Genomic DNA, 17500 nt, shown 5'->3' on the forward strand with positions numbered 1-17500 from the left:
GACTGCCCAAATAACTGAGAACTCCAGACACTATTTCCAGCCTGGGCACATAAAGAAGTCTATTAAAACACACACACACACACACACACACACACACACACACACACACACACACACACACACACACACACAGACTTTGAGGCCCACGCCGTGCCAGTACACCCATGTCTGACTCGAGGCAAATCTGCAGACAGGAAGTCACCGGGGTCGCCGTTATATCTATGACTCACGCGCTTGGCATCGTCCACCTGGGCACTTCCAGCTGCAGGGCACCGCGAGGTCGCCGGTGACCTCGCGCCGACCCCGGCGCCGCCGCCACGCTCCACCGGTGAGTCTAACGTCATCTGCTCACCAGGCCAATAGCTGGAAAGGTCCCCACTCACATTCCCTTTTTATTGGCGAGCAGTTAATATGCAGTTTCATTCAAACACATTAGGCTCACTCTCACAACGGAAAGAGTGGGGGGAAAAGAGCCCCATTGTGTTAATAAGACGCTAATAGGCAATTCTGAGTTATTGGGGGACATTAATATTCCATTATCTGTCTGCACAAGCTCCTAAAAGGTGCAAAACCATTTAGAAAGTGCCATCAACCGCCACAGATTTCTTCTCCAACAGCAAAAACTTTTCAGGTGAATGAATGAATCTTGAGTGGATCGTTTGAGTGGATCGTTTTCTGGAGGGGTGTGTGTGTGTGTGGGGGGGGGGGGGTTGTCCCCTGCTCAGAAGCTGATGGGAGATTCAAAACCACGTTGGCTGATGTGACTCTTGTGAGCAGTGAGGTCTTCCGTCTTCTGTTAAGCGAGAAAGAAAACAAAAAACAAAGAAAGTATGTCATTCTCTTACCTTGTTTTAGGGGACGTTGTTAACCATTCCTCATGCTTTTCGAATGTTATCAAGTAAGCTGCGATTTCCTGTAGGAGAGGGACACAAAGAGAGAGAGAGAGAGAGAAAGAGAGAGATGAAGGGGGGAGAGAGGAAAAACATTATTTAACATGGATCGAGGCTTCCATCAGTTAGTGTCAGTGATAACAGTAATGCAAAGCCATTCACCAAACAAAGGTAAAATGAATGACATCCTCATTTGTCACAGAGCAACTCCCATATGTCTTGCTACTATAAGTAACTCCACAATTAATCATATGTAACATTGAGTGCACTTTCACAAAGCTCAAAAATCTAGGTAGCGCTGTTTTGAACACAGTAATGATGGGTAAGTAAAGTTATACAATAAAGTTATGGTGCAATGATACTTGAACAGGGGCTGTATCTGTGTATGAAGCAGAGGCAGAAAGTGTCTTCTCTCTGCAGTCAGAGCATCTTGGAGAGTCATTGTTATGGGACTGCACGCCTTTGATCAATTTAAGTTTGTTCTGAAAAAACTTTGAGGGGCCAACCAGGTCAGATTGATGTCTCAGCGAGAGCTGACTTTCACTGTTTCTATCAAACCTGACCTTGGCTAATGAGCTGCCATTTTCTCAGCATTTGCCACAGAACAAGACCGCCGATCCCACAAATAAGCCGCCCATTTCTCCCGGCGTAACAATGCCTCATTCCAGGCCCCTGGTGGCGTTGCCTCTGAAAGGGCCTCGCTCGGTTTCTGCCGTGACTTTCACACCAAACGCAGGAGCCTGAATTCCGGCCGACCGGCCCATTCCAGCACAAAGCTAATCGCCGGAAAATAAAAGCACTTTGGCTGCTGCCAGACAACCTCATTATTACCTGTGATAGGCCGCAATTCATTTCTCACCCTAGGCATTTGTCAGCAGCTCAGACAGACAGCGCACACACACACACACACACACACACACACACACACACACACACACACACACACACACACACACACACACACACACTGACACAGCAGGGGTACAGGACAGAATGTGCACTGTCCGGTGAAATCTATTTTGTCAAGCTGTGTTCAGCAGCACCTTTTCAATCTCATGAGCATCATCTCATTTATATAGTGCTGGTCAGCTTCAATCCATATGAAAGGCTACTTGGGGAGCCGGTAGAATACAATTAAAAGCATACACTCTGACACTAAGAGGCTTTCACTCACAATTAATTCCAATCCCAGTCCAGTACCGTATATTATATTATTCAATACACTGGCCTCAAGCTTAAACAAAGAAGCTGGTTAAAATGAATAAAGCCTGTAATCTCCAGTGGTTTGAACTAGAATGCTGAAAATGCTTTTATGTTGTTGTGTTTTTTCTTACACACGCGTACAATATCTGAATCAATTTCAATTGCAGCAATCCAGCAATTGCAGCGTATGAACCGCGCAACATTTCAAAATAGCCCTCCGATTTTAGTGCATCGACCCGATTCGGCATTATGGCATCATCTGTCTTGATAAGGAAGAGCTAATTCACTTCAAACTGCCGCCGACTTTCAAATGTAGGCACACACATGGGGCCTGCAGTATACATTAACGGCAGTAAATGCCTGGCCCTGGCAGGGACTAAACAGAGCTGGCACCAAAGGCCCTATCTAGGGAGGGGAGCGGGTTGGGGATGTCGGATGGGGGGGGGTTGCTGGAGGATTCCAGGAGCCAAGTCCTGCAGGGGGGCCCTTTGGGGTATGCAGGGGGCACGACTGGTGCCCGCCCCTCCACGCGTGCCGTCTGCAAGATAGCAGAACCCTGATTAACTTCCCATGCCCGTGCCATTATCGCCGAAGGTGATGGGCCAGGAAAAAGATGGAGGCTGAAATCTTGTGGTGGGCAGAGGGCCTTTGTACATAGAAAAATAAAACCGGAACACTGCTTTATCACCCGCGGCACATGCTGTCTGAATGGGGACAATGGTACATACTTCCAAAAAAAAGAAATCAATCTAAAAGGACGACTTATATATGAAAAGGGGTGTTGACGGAGGTATACATCTAACATTTTGAAGTGGATCCCAAATGTATTGGGAAAGTCATAAGTCTAAATACTGAAAGCTTCCCGTAGCTGCTTAGTGAAGCAGTCAATCCAACCATACAATTGAATTGGTGAATGTTGAAACCTCTCCTAGCATTAATAAAAAAGGTGGGTTTTTTTGGCTATGACAGAAGCCAAATAATGATGAACTGCATGCATTTGTACACTCTGAGAGTGCGGGAAAGACAGACAGAGAGAGTGAGAGCGAGAGAAAGAGCGAGGGAGAGAGAGACCAAAGAGAGAGAGAGAGAGAGCAAAAAGAGAGAAGAGAGAAAGAGAGAGGGAGCATGGAGCAGAGAGTTGCCAGAATGACTCATAACGCTCAACCCCGACAGCTCGGCTCGGCAGCCCGAGGTCCTGTCGGCGTGCAGAGGAGAGGCGAGCAGAGCGGGCGCGGTCCAGGCAAGCCCAGCCTCCTTCAGTGACCTTGGAGCCCATTAGAGGCTCCCCTCTCTCCATCACTCTCACATTAAAAGTCAACGCGCCGACCTCAGCTCGCTCCGACATGAAATAGGAGGCCCACTCCAGTAAATAAGGAGTTCGCCCAAGTAGCTCTCTCTCTCTCTCTCTCTCTCTCTCTCTCTCTCTCTCTCTCTCTCCATCTCTCTTTTCCTTTTTCTCCTCCCACTGCAGAACAGATGTCGAGGATTATTCCAACCCCCCAATCAACCATAAAGGTGCAATAACCTTACGGCGAGAAAACAAACAAAAACAGACGTAGGGGCCATTAAACAGCTGCATGAGACAAAGTTTGTTTGGTGGTATAATGAGGTGGGTGGTGGGGGGGTACTGCAGCGGGATGGGCCCGGGTACTTTTAGGTTGACTGGGCACGCTTGTCAGACAGGGGTTGGGGCCGTGGGGGGGGGGGGGGGGGGGGGGGTTGTTGTTGCTGGACACACGAGGGCATCAAAAGTCTGGCCGGCAGCTGTCAACTGTCTACGAGCCGGCGGAGCTGACCTTCCCCGGCGGAAAGCGGCGCTCGCATGCACTTGGTCGCTCAGGAAATATTTACAAGATTAAAGAATTGCCAGCCCACTGTTACCCCTCACACGCACACGCACACACACACACACACACACACACACACACACACACACACACACACACACACACACACACACAAACACACACACACACACACACACACACACACACACACACACACACACACACACACACACACACACACACACACACACACACACACACACACACAGGCACTGGCCCAGCAGGACAGCAGCTGTGTGTTTGGCCAGTTATGTGCAACAAAGAGAGAAAACACACTGTGATTTGTCCGAATAAACACTGAAAGGGGAAGATGGACACTGGGCAGCGAATGCTAATGACCTCTTTCTTTTTTTTTTTAAATATATAAAAAATAATCAAACAATAGCAAAATAAATCAGGCCAAAAAACAAAGAGCAGCTGTTCCCGTCCCCAAAGACACCCTCATTTTCTCCTTCTCTCCCTCCTTCCAAAAGCCCTCACGGTGCTGCCCTGCCATTATTAAAAGGGCTTACATGGGGAAAAAATAATTATAAAACAGAGGAGATGAAGACCTTGACATTCCTCCTTCTTTCAACTTCTTCTGAGACGCTTGCATCAGAGTGCCTGATTGTGGAGTTCTGTCTCCGCCACATCCTGCTTTGCATGCTCTTAATATGCTAAATGGTGTCACCTCTACCGGAAGACACTGTACTCTTCCCCTAATATATATATATATATATATATATATATATATATATATATATATATATATATATAATATTTTTCTTTTTCTAACGTTGTTTTTTTATTATTATTCCTCTATCATTATTATGCTGTGTCTGAAAGCAGGGAGAGACGCTCTCCGCATGCTAAAATGAGCCCGAAGGAAAAGTTCTCCGTTGTCATGGTTTTGAAGATGGGTTGCCGACAGAACACTGGTCAGCGACAACATTACCTGTTCACAACTCTCGAAAATTGTCACTCAAGACTGGGAGCGACAACGGGGAGCGAGGAGTCTTTTGAGAGTGTTCGCTACTTGAAATGAAATATGACACCGACGTATTCCCACCTTTCATTTTTCTGGCACCACCAGGAGAGATAACGGCAGGGAAGCGAGGGGTGAGAAAAAAGAAGGGGGGGAAAAACGAGTGAACGAAGTCAATTCTGGCCCAACGCTTTGATTGCCTTTAAATCAGGTAAAAATGGCTGTTTGGTGATAGGCACTGGGCTCCGTTTGCCGTGATGATCTGATAAACATGCATCGGCCTGGCGCTTTTCATCACAGATTCCTGCCCGTAAGTCATCGGCCCGAGCGGGAGGATTGTTTGATGAAAAGCTTTGTTTGAAGGGTGGCGACAAGCGTCCCCGCTCGACTTGGGGCCTGAGAACTGCTTGTGTACTTGTGTTCTCCCCTTTTTTGTTGTTGTTATTGTCGTTGTTGTTGTTTTGCCTTCCTCTTTTCTGCCGCCCTTTTCGTTTGTGAGATTGATTGATGTGGGGCGAAGAGTGGTGCGGAGCGGATGAAACCGTCTGCATTTTTTCCCTCTTCTCTTTGCCCTGACAGAGTTGATGGCGTGAAACAACTGTAGCTGCTGCATTAAGCCGGGGAGATACGAGTCACTTTGGCGTTATCTCGGCACAAATCAGACACCCGTCTTCACGCCCTGCGTAACGTAATGGCTCCTCCGTCACAATCAAGAGAGCGAGCCGTCGGAGCCAACAGAGACGAAGAAGCCAAGCCGCGAGGGAATCCTCCTCTTCCTCGGGGGAGGAAACGTGGCCCCGCCAATCGGAAACCAGTCACACCTCAAACCTCACTTTGGGCATTGTTTAATCTGAAAGGCTCACCATTTTTTTAAGGGGCTTTGGAATCACACCCTTCAGATGAACACACATAAAAGGTGACATGAAAAAATGATCAAATGGATTCATCACTCAAAATGTTCTTTTTCATGTATAGCACATATGTCAACCCCATTCTTTCAACCCACTCTCCCCACTTCACTTCAGTGAAAACTTCAGTCCTGGCTACAAAAAAGACAGGGAAACGGAGAGAGAGAGAGAGAAAGGGAGTGAGTGTGAGAGAGAGAGAAAGAAAAAGAAGCAGAGGAGGAGTGGAGAAGAGCAGTGGTTGTCTGTTAGAGAGATGACAGTGATATTTCAAACTGATATGAGTGGTGGTGAAGCAGGAGGACCAGTGAATGCTCTTTGGCCTAACCACTGGATCACACAGATATCTCTCTCTCTCTCTCTCTCTCTCTCTCTCTCTCTCTCTCTGCCTCTCTCACTGTATATAAGCTTGACCTTGGGCTTCCCTTGAGCTTGGGATGTCTGAGCACGGGGTGCCAATGGAGACAGCCCCTCTGGCTGACGCTACTCACCCCAGGATCTCTCTTCCACTCTTTCCTTCATTTTTTTTTTGCACTCCATCAGTATCCTTCTCTCTTTCACTTTCAGTGCATTTTCTCTCTTTTCTCTCTTCTGAGCTCTCTACTTCCCTCTCTCTCTCTCTCTCTCTCTATCTCTCCCTCTCTCTCAGGTCATCTGATATTTCCTCCAGGGCAGCCCATGAAACTGACCTGCCAGGGCCGGGGTGCAAATGGATTGGAACTGAGAGGGGTGGCTGAGGGGGAGGGGGAGGGGGAGGACTGCGTTACCCAGGCATCCCTAAGGGTGAATGGAAATGCAATTAGACACAGAGAGCAGATGTAGACAGGGACCAGGAGAGAGAGAGACAAAGATAGAGAGAGAGAGAGAGAGAGAGAGAGAGAGGGAGAGAGGGGACATGAAGGAAAGAGGAGAAAAGGATGACAGTGGAGATGAACAGATAAATAGAAAGAGAGAGAGAGAGACAGAGAGAGGGAGAGATAGAAAAAGAGAGGGGACATGAAGGAAAGAGGAGAAAAGGATGAGAGTGGAGATGAACAGATAAATAGAAAGAGAGAGAGAGACAGAGAGAGGGAGAGATAGAAAGAGGGAGGGACATGAAGGAAAGAGCAGAAAAGGATGAGAGTGGAGATTAACAGATAAATAGAGAAAGAGAGAGAGACAGAGCAAGAGAGAAGGAGGGATGGGGCATGAAGGAAAGAGGAGAAAAGAGATGAACAGATAGAAAGAGAGAGAAAAAGATGTCGCTGTGATGAATGAAAGATACAGGGAAAGTAAAGGTCACCGGATTAGAAGTGAACTACACACGTTCGTGCAGACTGACAAAACTATTTTCACTCTGCGCTAATTTCTCTCTCTCTCTCTCTCTTTTTTTAAATGCACTGGATATATTATCATACAGTGAAGCTTTTTTTTTCTCTCTGAATATATGTAATTATTCATGGAGAGTTATATCCTTTTGATGACCCTTTTATTTCCAAAAAGAAACTAAAGGACAGTGGTGAGGCCATTAGTGCCAAGCGATAGCAGAGATATTAGTCAAGCGCCAGCAACAAATTGACCAAAATGTTTTTTTTTTCTGCCTTTCAGCCGCAGGCCTTTGAAATGTAAATGCAACATTTTAAAATTTGAAACCCAGGCAGCAGTTCTTTAGAGTTCATTGCTATAACACTGCGCTTTACCGAGCAGGACACATGCAGAGAGAGAGAGAGAGAGAGAGAGAGAGAGGAGAGAGAGAGGCGAGGACAGCTAGGCTGACGACGGTGACGGTAACCGTAGCCGAAGATGACCGGCATCCAACACGGAGGAGGATACAGGAAAAGATGGAGAGGAGAGATACAGTGAGAGGCCAAGGGGAGTGGAGAAAGAGAAAGAGAGAAAGAAAGAGAGGGGGGGGGGACGATGGAAAGAGCAGAGACAACAATAGTGGTTTGGCTCGTGACATCTGCCGTTGGCATCTGCCGGTGTGGTGTGGTGCCACTCTTATGAGTCCCTGAGCAGGGTTAAAAAGCCCAACCCCCTGCCCTCGCCCGGCACCATGCCCGCTACACCCCCACCGCCGCCCGGCACCATGCCCACTACACCCCCCACCCCGCTACACCCCCCCACCGCCGCCCGGCACCATGCCCACTACACCCCGCATGGAGCATCCGGGGGCCGCCGCGGAAACAGAGAGAGGGAGAGAGAGAGAGATGAAGAGTGAGGGGGAAAAAACGGATGGATAAAAAAGGGAAAGGCAAACGAGAGCGGAGTGGCGAGGCGCGCAGTGCTGCGTCGGCGGCGTCTGGTTAATGGCCCCTCTGCCACGCCGCCACGCCGCCACGCTGGTTTATGCCCAGCAGCACCCTTCTGTTTAGCGCTTCTCCTGGACACCAACATGCCGAGTAAACAGAAAGAGCCAGGACATGACACGCTCCAGCAGCAGGGCCCACTGAGCTGCACTGGCCACGGCTGGCCAAGGATGGGATGGGCTGGGCTGGGATGGGGGAGAGGATGGGCTTGGGGGGGAGGGGGGGGGTTATTTTTTTGGGCATGAGTTCCCAGCATCTGTTTGGGCCAGTTGGGAGGAAGGGAGAGAAAGAGAGAGAGAAGAAAAAGAGGAGAAAAAGAGACAGAGAGAGAAAGAGAGAGAGAGAAGGGAGAGGAGAAGGAAAGAGAAGATGATAGAGAAGATGTATGTGGAGAGAATAGGACATAGAAGAGGAGTGGAGTAGAGGTGAGAGGAGTTGAGATGAGGAGAGGTTTTTAAAAAAGACATCCGAGAGAAAAGACTGAGAGGGAGATGAGGAGAAGAGAATATAGACAAGAGAAGAAGAGATCAGAAAAGACGTCCAACATAAAGGCCATCCCTGTACTCAACCCTGACCAACCCAGCCTCCCCCCCCCTACACACACCCCAACACCCAACATACACATACACACACAAACACACACACACACACACACACACTCACTCACTATTTTCCCAGAGCCTAGAAATAAGGGTCAGCTAGTCAGGTAGCCTGCATGGCCTGCATTATACATACAGTAGCTGAGGGATCAATGCTGAATTGATCCTGCATGGCTTAGATGTTTTCCTGCTGCTGGTCAATGCTCTCTGCTTCTCATGCAGGTTGACACTGAGGGCCCATGAGTCTTTCTCAAAGGATGTGTGTTTTATGTGTGTGTGTCCGTGTGTGTGTGTGTGTGTGTGTGTGTGTATGTGAAATCACTTGATCCTGTCAACCCTTCTTTCCCGATGAATATCATTGACAGTAGAATAGAGACAACTGCAGTCCTCAGGTCTGTTTGTTTGTGTTTGTTTTTATGTTTTTGTTTACAGTCAGACTAACTCTCCTCTCGTCTCACCGGCCGTCTGTGGGCCAGCACGTCTGAGTTGAGTGGAGAATGAGGGAGTTGGCACTTAGCGAGATTGTTGGGCAAGACGGTGCCTCGGCGTCTGAGAGGCAAATGAAATGCTTCTGTGAGAACAGAACAAGCAATGAGAGAGCTTGATGGTTGGCAAGATACCTGCAGTCAGACTACAGCCATACGCACTCTGTTGTAAGCCTGACAGTGTGTGTGTGTGTGTGTGTGTGTGTGTGTGTGTATGTGTGTGTGTGTTTGTGTGTGTGCGTGTGTGTGTATGAGTGTGTGTGTGTGTGTATGTTTGTATGTGTGTGAGTGTGAGTGAGTGTGTGTGTGTGTGTGTGTGTGTGTGTGTGTGTGTGTGTGTGTGTGTGTGTGTGTGTGTGTGTGTATGTGTGCTTGCATGTCTGTGCATGTGTGTGTGTTTGTGTGTTTCTGTGTGTGAGGGAGTGAAAGAGAATGAGAGAGCATTTGAGTGTGTTTGTAAGGGATCCGTATGGTCAGACACTGACAGCTTGACAAGAGGTGAGGCAGAGGAGAGCCAACCAAAGGCAAGAACGAGAGAACGAGAGAGAGTGAGAGAAGGAATTCATCAAACGAATGGGGATTGAGCATCAAGCCCATTCCAATGTGTTTATCTCAGCCCTTTTCCCTCAGTCTCTCCCCCCCAAAAATGTTGAATAATTTACGGCGATCAGAGGCATCTACCATGTGGACTCCTCAGATCTGAGCGGAGAGAGGAGCGCAGTAACAGAGATTAAGTGCTTCTGGCGTTGCCATTACTCACCATTAAAAAAAGGAAAGGAAACTATTCAAGGACAAAGCGCAACAAAGAAAAGCACAAAAGTGTGGCCTCCGCTCGTGTTCTCACGCTATTTAGTGCCGCGGCGGCCGGGTTTGACAACGGCACTCGGATAAATCAGGAAACACAAGGCGAGCGAGAGGGAGGGAGCGCGCGTGCCGCGTGAGAGGGATGAGAAGGGGCGCTACAGCAACATGTTTATCTTTTTGCTCTCGTTTTCAGCCAACAGTCAGGGACACGAACAGCCTCCTCCTCCTCTCACCCTGCTTCTCTTCCTCCTCCTCTTCTTCCTCTCACCCTGCTTCTCTTCCTCCTCCTCTTCCAACTTCTCTTGCCCTCCTGCTCCCTTCCTCGTCGGCTCCTCTCTCACACACCCCCTGCCCTCTGCATTACTCTCCACCCCACTCCAGCCAGCGCTTGACTTTTTTTTTTTATCTCTGCCAACTCTCTCCCCAAGCTCTCTTTTCCCTCTTTTTTGGGGGAGATGGGGGTGGGGGGTGGTGGTGGTGGTGGGGGGGGGGGTTTACTGGACTGAGCGGTTCCTGGGCAGAGGACACAATAGGAGATTCTATTCCCCCATGTGGCGATGGAGAGGCTCATTTGTAACCGTCGGGCGTCCTCGCGCCGAGTTTCTGTCACTCCGCAGGGAGCGGCCCGGGTTCACTTCCTCACGTCCTGCGGCGCCTCTCTCCTCCAATCTGCCCCCGCATGTGTGTGTGTGTGTGTCTGTGTGTGTGTGTGTGTGTGTGTGTGTGTGTGTGTGTGTGTGTGTGTGTGTGTTTGTCTGTGTGTATGCGTGCGGCCATGCTCGCCGGCCTCTTCATCATCCTCTGCAGCGGGATGCCACCTCTGCCAGTACCACCCCCCCCCCCAACACACAAAAACACACACAAACAAACGCACACACACACAAACACACACACTTCCCTCCTCAGTAGCTGCCAGGCCAGAGAGAGAGAGAGAGAGAGAGAGAGAGAGAGAGAGAAAGAGAGAGAGAGAGAGAAAGAGCACAGTGTCCCTCCATGGCCGATGTCCATACACACTCAGCCAGGTAATCACAAGAGAACGTGCTTCTCCAGCAAATCCCACATCTGGTTAAAAAAATACCCAAACTCAGAGATCCAAGCAGGCCCCAATTTTCTTCCGAAATGGATAATTGGTGGCCCTTCAAGCGTGGCTAGATACACTTTGAGACCATAATTAAAGCGCTCGTACTGTTCCTAAAATAGAAAAAGGGGGAGCGAGGGAAAAGTCCAAATGAAAGAGTTCAATTTGATTAGCAAGTGACTCGTGACACAGTGAGGACCAGTCACAGGTGGATGTGCTGGGCTCCCGGGCCTCTTTGTTCAGCTGTTACAGGGAATGTGTTCTACTTATATTATTTTCTCTATTATTAACATTTTAACAACGTATTATTAACATTACTATACACACACACACACACATCTGGTGTGTGCAGCCATACACAAAACATGCTTAATAAATGCATATGGATATGTACTGTATAATCAATATGCTGTCTGTGTGCATTAAGATTCTTGAATTTTACTGTGAATTTGTACAAATTTCTGTTTCAAAGTGAAGGAAGCCTAATCCCGCTGTCTGAGACTGAGGCCGTAAATCAACCCTGACATCCCACGTCATCTAATCCCGGCCTGTCTGCCCTCCTTTTAGGAGGAGACACGAAAAGAGGAGGATGGGGGGGTGGGGGGTGGGCGAGGATCACAGACAGATGTGGATCTCCAGCAAAGCCACTGAGCCCCACTGTACCAGGGAGTGGTGGAGGCACCAGGGAAGGAGAGTTGCATAGGATGATTGACGTGAGAGACAGAGAGAGAGAGAGAGAGGGAAAGAGTGATAGAGAGAGGGGGAGAGAAAGAAAGGGAGAAAGCCCATGGCTCTGACTCTCGCTCCACCGGCAGAGCTAAATCAGCTCCATCAAAAGATCCCAGAGTCCCCGACACCTTTCCCCACGTGGGAGAGCCTCTGATGCATCACATCGCTCCACACCTCTCCTCCTTCTCCCCCTCCTCCTCCTACACCGCCTCCACCTCTGCTTAACATCCTCTCTGCTTTCGCCGCAATCTGCCGCCTTGTTTACTTCGGCTTCCAGAATCAATTAATGCTGGAATTATCCAGTGGCTTCCACTGTTCGCCGCAGCCAATGACTAGGGCACCCTTGCGTGAAACCAATTTCCAACTTTCAATCCGAGCTGTGCCCAGAACCACCTACTGGGCCCACTGTGAAATTGCGCCTCTCCTCCTTTCTTCTTTTCTTCTCGTCTTTTCTCCTCTCTCCTCTGGACTGCCCTCTAAGTGCTGGTCACTCATGCAGTCACACACACACTTAGTGTACACAAGATCCGTTTCACCTGTTTTTTCTGAGTTAACACAAGATCGGTTTTACCTGTTTTTTTCTGAGTGTACACAATATCTGCTTTACCTGTTTTCAATCAATCTATCTATCTATCTATCTATCTATCTATCTATCTTTAAGTATCCATATGTCTGTCTATCTACTGTATGGTGCAAAAGAAAATCTAAACTTGTCTGCATAGCAGTCGTGCTTCCCATTGAGAGAGAGAGAAAAACAGACAGACTGTCTATAGACATGAAAGTTTCCGTTGTTCAAACACCACATCACAATCGATACGGTAACATCTGGGACACACATTTACTGCACTCTCACTGCACTCATCCTGGCAAGAACATCCCTAAAATACAAGGGAGCGAAAAAGCTTCTGACAGCACCAAACGTCAAACAGGAGATAGAAACAGGAGGGAAGGTGAGCGCTCTCGGTGTTTTTTTTCTTCTTCTTCCACGGGAAACTTGTTCTGTTCCGAGCAGTGGATATTCTCTTAAGGATGAACACAAAAGCCTTCCTTGTTTCCTTCCGTCCTGCCAAACACGAGGAGAGAGAAAGATAGAGCGGAAGAGAGAGAGAGAGAGAGAGAGACTGAGGCGAAAGGGCGAGAGATGTTATGCCTTTCTCAAGACGCGCGATTGCAAGGAAATCTGGGAAATCGGCGTGTTTCCTGAACACCGGGAGCAATCAGCTTCCGGTCCCTTGAAGCCCTGCGATGGCAGAAGATGCAGCGATAAACAAGGTCAGGGATATCGCCAGAGGAGTGGTCGACCTGCCGCTGACGTGTGCGTGCAGCGCCAATTAGTGCCGGCACCGGGCAAAGACAGGTTTTAACGGATAGGGAGCCGAGCCCTGTCTGTCACACTGAGGGGTACCCGTCCCCTCCCTGTGTATCACTTTGAAAACACATACACACACACACACACACACACACACACACACACACACACACACACGCACACACACACACACACACGCACACACACACACACACACGCACGCACACACACACACACACACACACACACGCACACACACCTACACACACACACACACACACACACCTACAGTAGACACACACACACACACACACCTAGACATACACACACACACACACACACACACACACACACACACCTAGACACACACACACACACCTAGACACACACACACACACACACACACAAACACTCTTGTGCTGCCACCTCTCTTGACTGATCTGATTTGCCTCCCTTTCTTGGTGGAGCCAGCGCTCTAATTGAAGTGTGTGTTTGTGCGACGTGTCCAGCGTGTGGACGTGTGGGCAGGCAGATGTCGGGGGCCTGTGCCATGGTCCAGCGCTGCCTTTTGTTCTGGCCATCAGGCAGCCTGTCAGCTGAGCCACTCAGAGGCTCCCGCTGGTCTTTTGTGTTGAGAGCACAGGAAGTAAATAAATAAACAAATAAATAAACAAATAAATAAAAACAAGACAAAAAAAAAGCCTGCCACTGCATGACTGTGAAGGTCACGGCGAGATTGAGTCAAATCCCGGCGAAATCTCTCCTTGACGCTGTTTACCTTTTGAATAAGAGCCAAGCACTCACTCGGGCTATTGTCTTAGAGTTGACCCTCTTGGGGTCCGGCGAGCGCTGTGGCATCACCGCGCTTTGTTGACGCTGCTTTGTTGCAGGTCCGCTGGCAATATATGTCAAGTGAATTCTGCAATGGATAGGACTTTTGTTTGTGACAGTACCTTCACACCACAAAAGGACAGTGGTAGAGGCTGTACTTATTAGTATAGATATGTTACATTCCTCCACAGTTCTTTTGTGCAGATCTGTGTACCAATCAGCAGCCACTAGCTCATCTAAATATAATCTTCCAGTCACGTACCAGTTGGATAGCATCGACGCACAGCAGGGCTCCTCTGAACACCACCACCCGTTATTATCTGTCTGAAATATCTTCTGCTTCTGTGCAAGAAATGTGAGACTTTTCAGCCGGAGATGAAGTCATCTGTTAGTGGACACTGGACCCCTCCAGACCCAGCTGGACCGGCCGGGCAGATGGGCCAGCCGCCTTCCCCTACATGTGGGCTTCAGACCTTTCCTCTTTTCCTCTTTATCTCTTTCTCTCTCTCTTTCTCTCTCTCTCCTCTCTCTCTCTCTCTGTTTGTTTATCTAGCCCCAGACACTACATGCCTTTAATTAAACGTGCAGCAAAAGCTATTAATTGTCAACCAGTTCAATTTGTTCCCTGGCTGCTGCTTTGAATGGGTACCTCGGCATGCAGAACAAAAGGCTCCTGATTCAGGTGCTAATAAGGGAAACATGCCAAGAGTTAAACAAAGCTTCGCTTGTGTCACAGATATCTACTTGAAAACCACAGAGATCTAACAGAAAAGGTTAGAGAATGAAGGAGATAAAGGAAGAAAGAAAGAGAGAGAGAGGAATACCGAGCTGGTCTGCGTAGTCGCTGATGAGTACTAAGACACATTTATACCACATTTACCTGAAGGAGAAAAAAAAGATTCTCTACAGATCACTGGCTGTCGATGAGTCTCACCACTGTGGTTAATCATAGCCAGAAACACAAATGCCAAGCATGCGATGAAGGTCTGGTGGATACACCTGTTCAGTTTCCACAGACCGTGCAGGACTACACAGGAGTGCCCCCCCCCCCCCAATATGCCACCCACCCACCACCACCTCCAAATCCCCCCATCTTAAATGTCTCTTTATTTTGCTGGGCAGGAGGGGTGGGGGCTTTGACTAATGGGTTAAATAAATAAATAAATCATTGAGTGCAAAGATGAATTTGGGAATGAGCAGCTGCCAAGGCATAATATAATTCATGGCCATGCATCAACCTTACTGGAGACTGCTCCACTCCAGCTCTCAGGCAAAACCCGGAGTGCCAGGTGCCAGCACATCAATCCCCCACAACACCAGAGAGACAGAGAGAGAAAGAGGGAGAGAGACAGAGAGAGAGAGAGGGAGGGAGAAGGAAACACTGGGAGGGAGACAGAGAGGGAGGGAGAGAAAGAGATGGAGAAAGAGAGAAGAAAGGAGACACAGGAAGAAAGAGAGAGACAGAGAGAAAGGAGAAGACACTGGGAGAGAGATAGAGAAGCACTGACTGAGACACAGTGAGAAACGATAAGAAAGTAAGAGACATAAATGGAGAAAGGTGGGGCGAGAGAGAGAGAGAGATAGAGAGAGAGAGGAGGGGTAGGGACAGGGAGTAGAAGAGGCAAACAAGGGAGCAAGACAGAAAGAGAAAAAAGTGTGACACACAGAAGCATAGAAGGGGCAAAAAATAAAGAGGGAGGGAGAGATAGCTAAAACAGAGACACTATGAAAGAGAAGCCATGTATATAGAGAAGAGGGAGAAAGGAGGAAAAGAGAGAATGAGAGAGAGATGGAGAAGGGGAGAAAAGAGAGAAAGAGAGAGAGAGAGAGAGAGGGCCAGTGGTGTTCCTCCAGCAGCTGCAGCAGGCCCAGTCTACACAGAGTGTCCTTCTGCTCCTCCAGCAGGCCTCCACTCTCCTCTCCCACAACACGGCAGATAATCACAGCCACTATTCATCACCCGCAACGCGGCCAATATGTCAGCGCCATCTCTGTGTGAATATAGATAAGGCCCGAGGTTTTGATCAAGCGTTATTCATTTATCCTCCACTCCAGACTAAATCAAATCCGATTCATACACTGTCTATCTGAGGAGGGAAGTCGCTGCTCACAGTCGCCTGGAAACTCTCCGTGAAGGGCACGCGGAAAAAAGTACTCTTAGTCCGTCGTCTCAGCTCCTGCCACATTCACAGAAAGGCCGTGATATTTATCGATGCATTACGTTAGTGGTGATTTGATTTTCTTTCTTTTTTTTTGTTTTCGTAACAGATCATTTTCTATTCACGAAAAGGGAATTTTGCGCTTACGACCCTGCAAAATTTGATGTGTCTATAAATGCGCCACACCGCTGTACGTGTCCTTGAAATATAATTTCATCAAATCTGTCACACAGTATATACTGTAACAGTCAAGGTAAACACATAGGTGGAAAGTCCACTGGTATCTACACTGACTGTAAACCTGAGAGAGAGTGAGAGAGAGAGAGAGCAGAAGAGAGAGAGAGAGGGAGAGAGCAGAAAAGATAGAGAGAGAGAGAGAGAGAGGGAGAGAAGGTGTTACGATGGCCTTTTAGTTCCCTCCCCATCTCTTTCTGTGTCTTCCATGCCTGCGTTTTCAGCAATACTAATGTTTGCTGCTGGCTAACTCGCAGAAGCAGTTGGGAATTACTTATTTAACAGATAACATTTCTTCTGTTGTCAGCAAAAAAAAAACGCCGCTTGTCGAGGACAGGATAAAGTCAATGTAGTGTGAAATCAGAGGTCATGCGGAGACAAATAGCAGCACTGGCGGACGGTAGCCAGGGCACGGAGCAAAGCGAGGGTGGGCGGAACGTGCCTCGCCATTCTCCAAATTAATTAGAGCCTCCGATTCGACGCCGCGTTCAGCAACACAAAGAGAATAACAGCGTTTGTTTTGGAGAGATTCTAACAAGAACAAACACCACTTTACCCCCTTCCCCCTCCTCCTCTTCCAACACCACCACCACCACCACACACACACACACACACCCTCTTCTCTCTGACTGTCATCAAAGTGTGTGTACACTGGCACTTGTTTGCAATGTTACGGCGGAACGTTTCAAAGAAACGTAGAAGTTGTTAGTCTTAATTGAGGAGAGAGTGAGTGAGTGTGTGTGTGTGTGTGCGTGTGTATGTGTGTCGGCATTATGTGATATCTCTTTGATGGTTCTAACATGTCTGTTTCGGGGACTTGGAAATGTATAACCTCAGGCACAGCAGTCTTAATCCTAGGCTTTTCGAGGTGTCACTGCCTGGCTATGACCAGCAGATAAGCGTGAACCCCCGAGGAGAAGTGTGTGTGTGTGTGTGTGTGTGTGTGTGTGTGTGTATGTGTGTGTGTGTGTGTGTATGTGTGTGTGTGTGTGTGTATGTGTGTGTGTGTGTGTTGTGTTTTGTGTGCGTGCGTGCGTGCATGCGTGTGTGTGTGTGTGTGAGTGAGTGTGTGTGTGTGTGTACAGGGTCAGAAAAAAAAGGATCCCATGTTCAAGTCTGCCTCTTTCACTCAGGCAAGACGGCGACTCAAACACATATCCGGTGGATAATGACAT

The 17500-nt window shown here is 48.4% G+C and overlaps 1 protein-coding gene across 1 annotated transcript in view; it reads right to left on the bottom strand.

The window, feature by feature from the left end:
* camta1a (calmodulin binding transcription activator 1a) overlaps window positions 1-17500 on the bottom strand; it is a 358471-nt gene that overhangs the window by 195708 nt on the left and 145263 nt on the right. Inside the window, exon 4 of the mRNA XM_076275609.1 lies at window positions 846-913. Within this exon, the coding sequence (XP_076131724.1) occupies window positions 846-913 (68 nt within the window). The remainder of the gene's footprint in view (window positions 1-845; window positions 914-17500) is intronic.

Source organism: Alosa pseudoharengus, unplaced genomic scaffold (assembly GCF_046254945.1).
Source record: "Alosa pseudoharengus isolate Yale_2024_CS ecotype anadromous, Long Island Sound unplaced genomic scaffold, YU_APseudo_1.1 YU_APseudo_1.1_scf_9, whole genome shotgun sequence".
In the NCBI taxonomy this organism is placed as follows: domain Eukaryota; kingdom Metazoa; phylum Chordata; class Actinopteri; order Clupeiformes; family Clupeidae; genus Alosa; species Alosa pseudoharengus.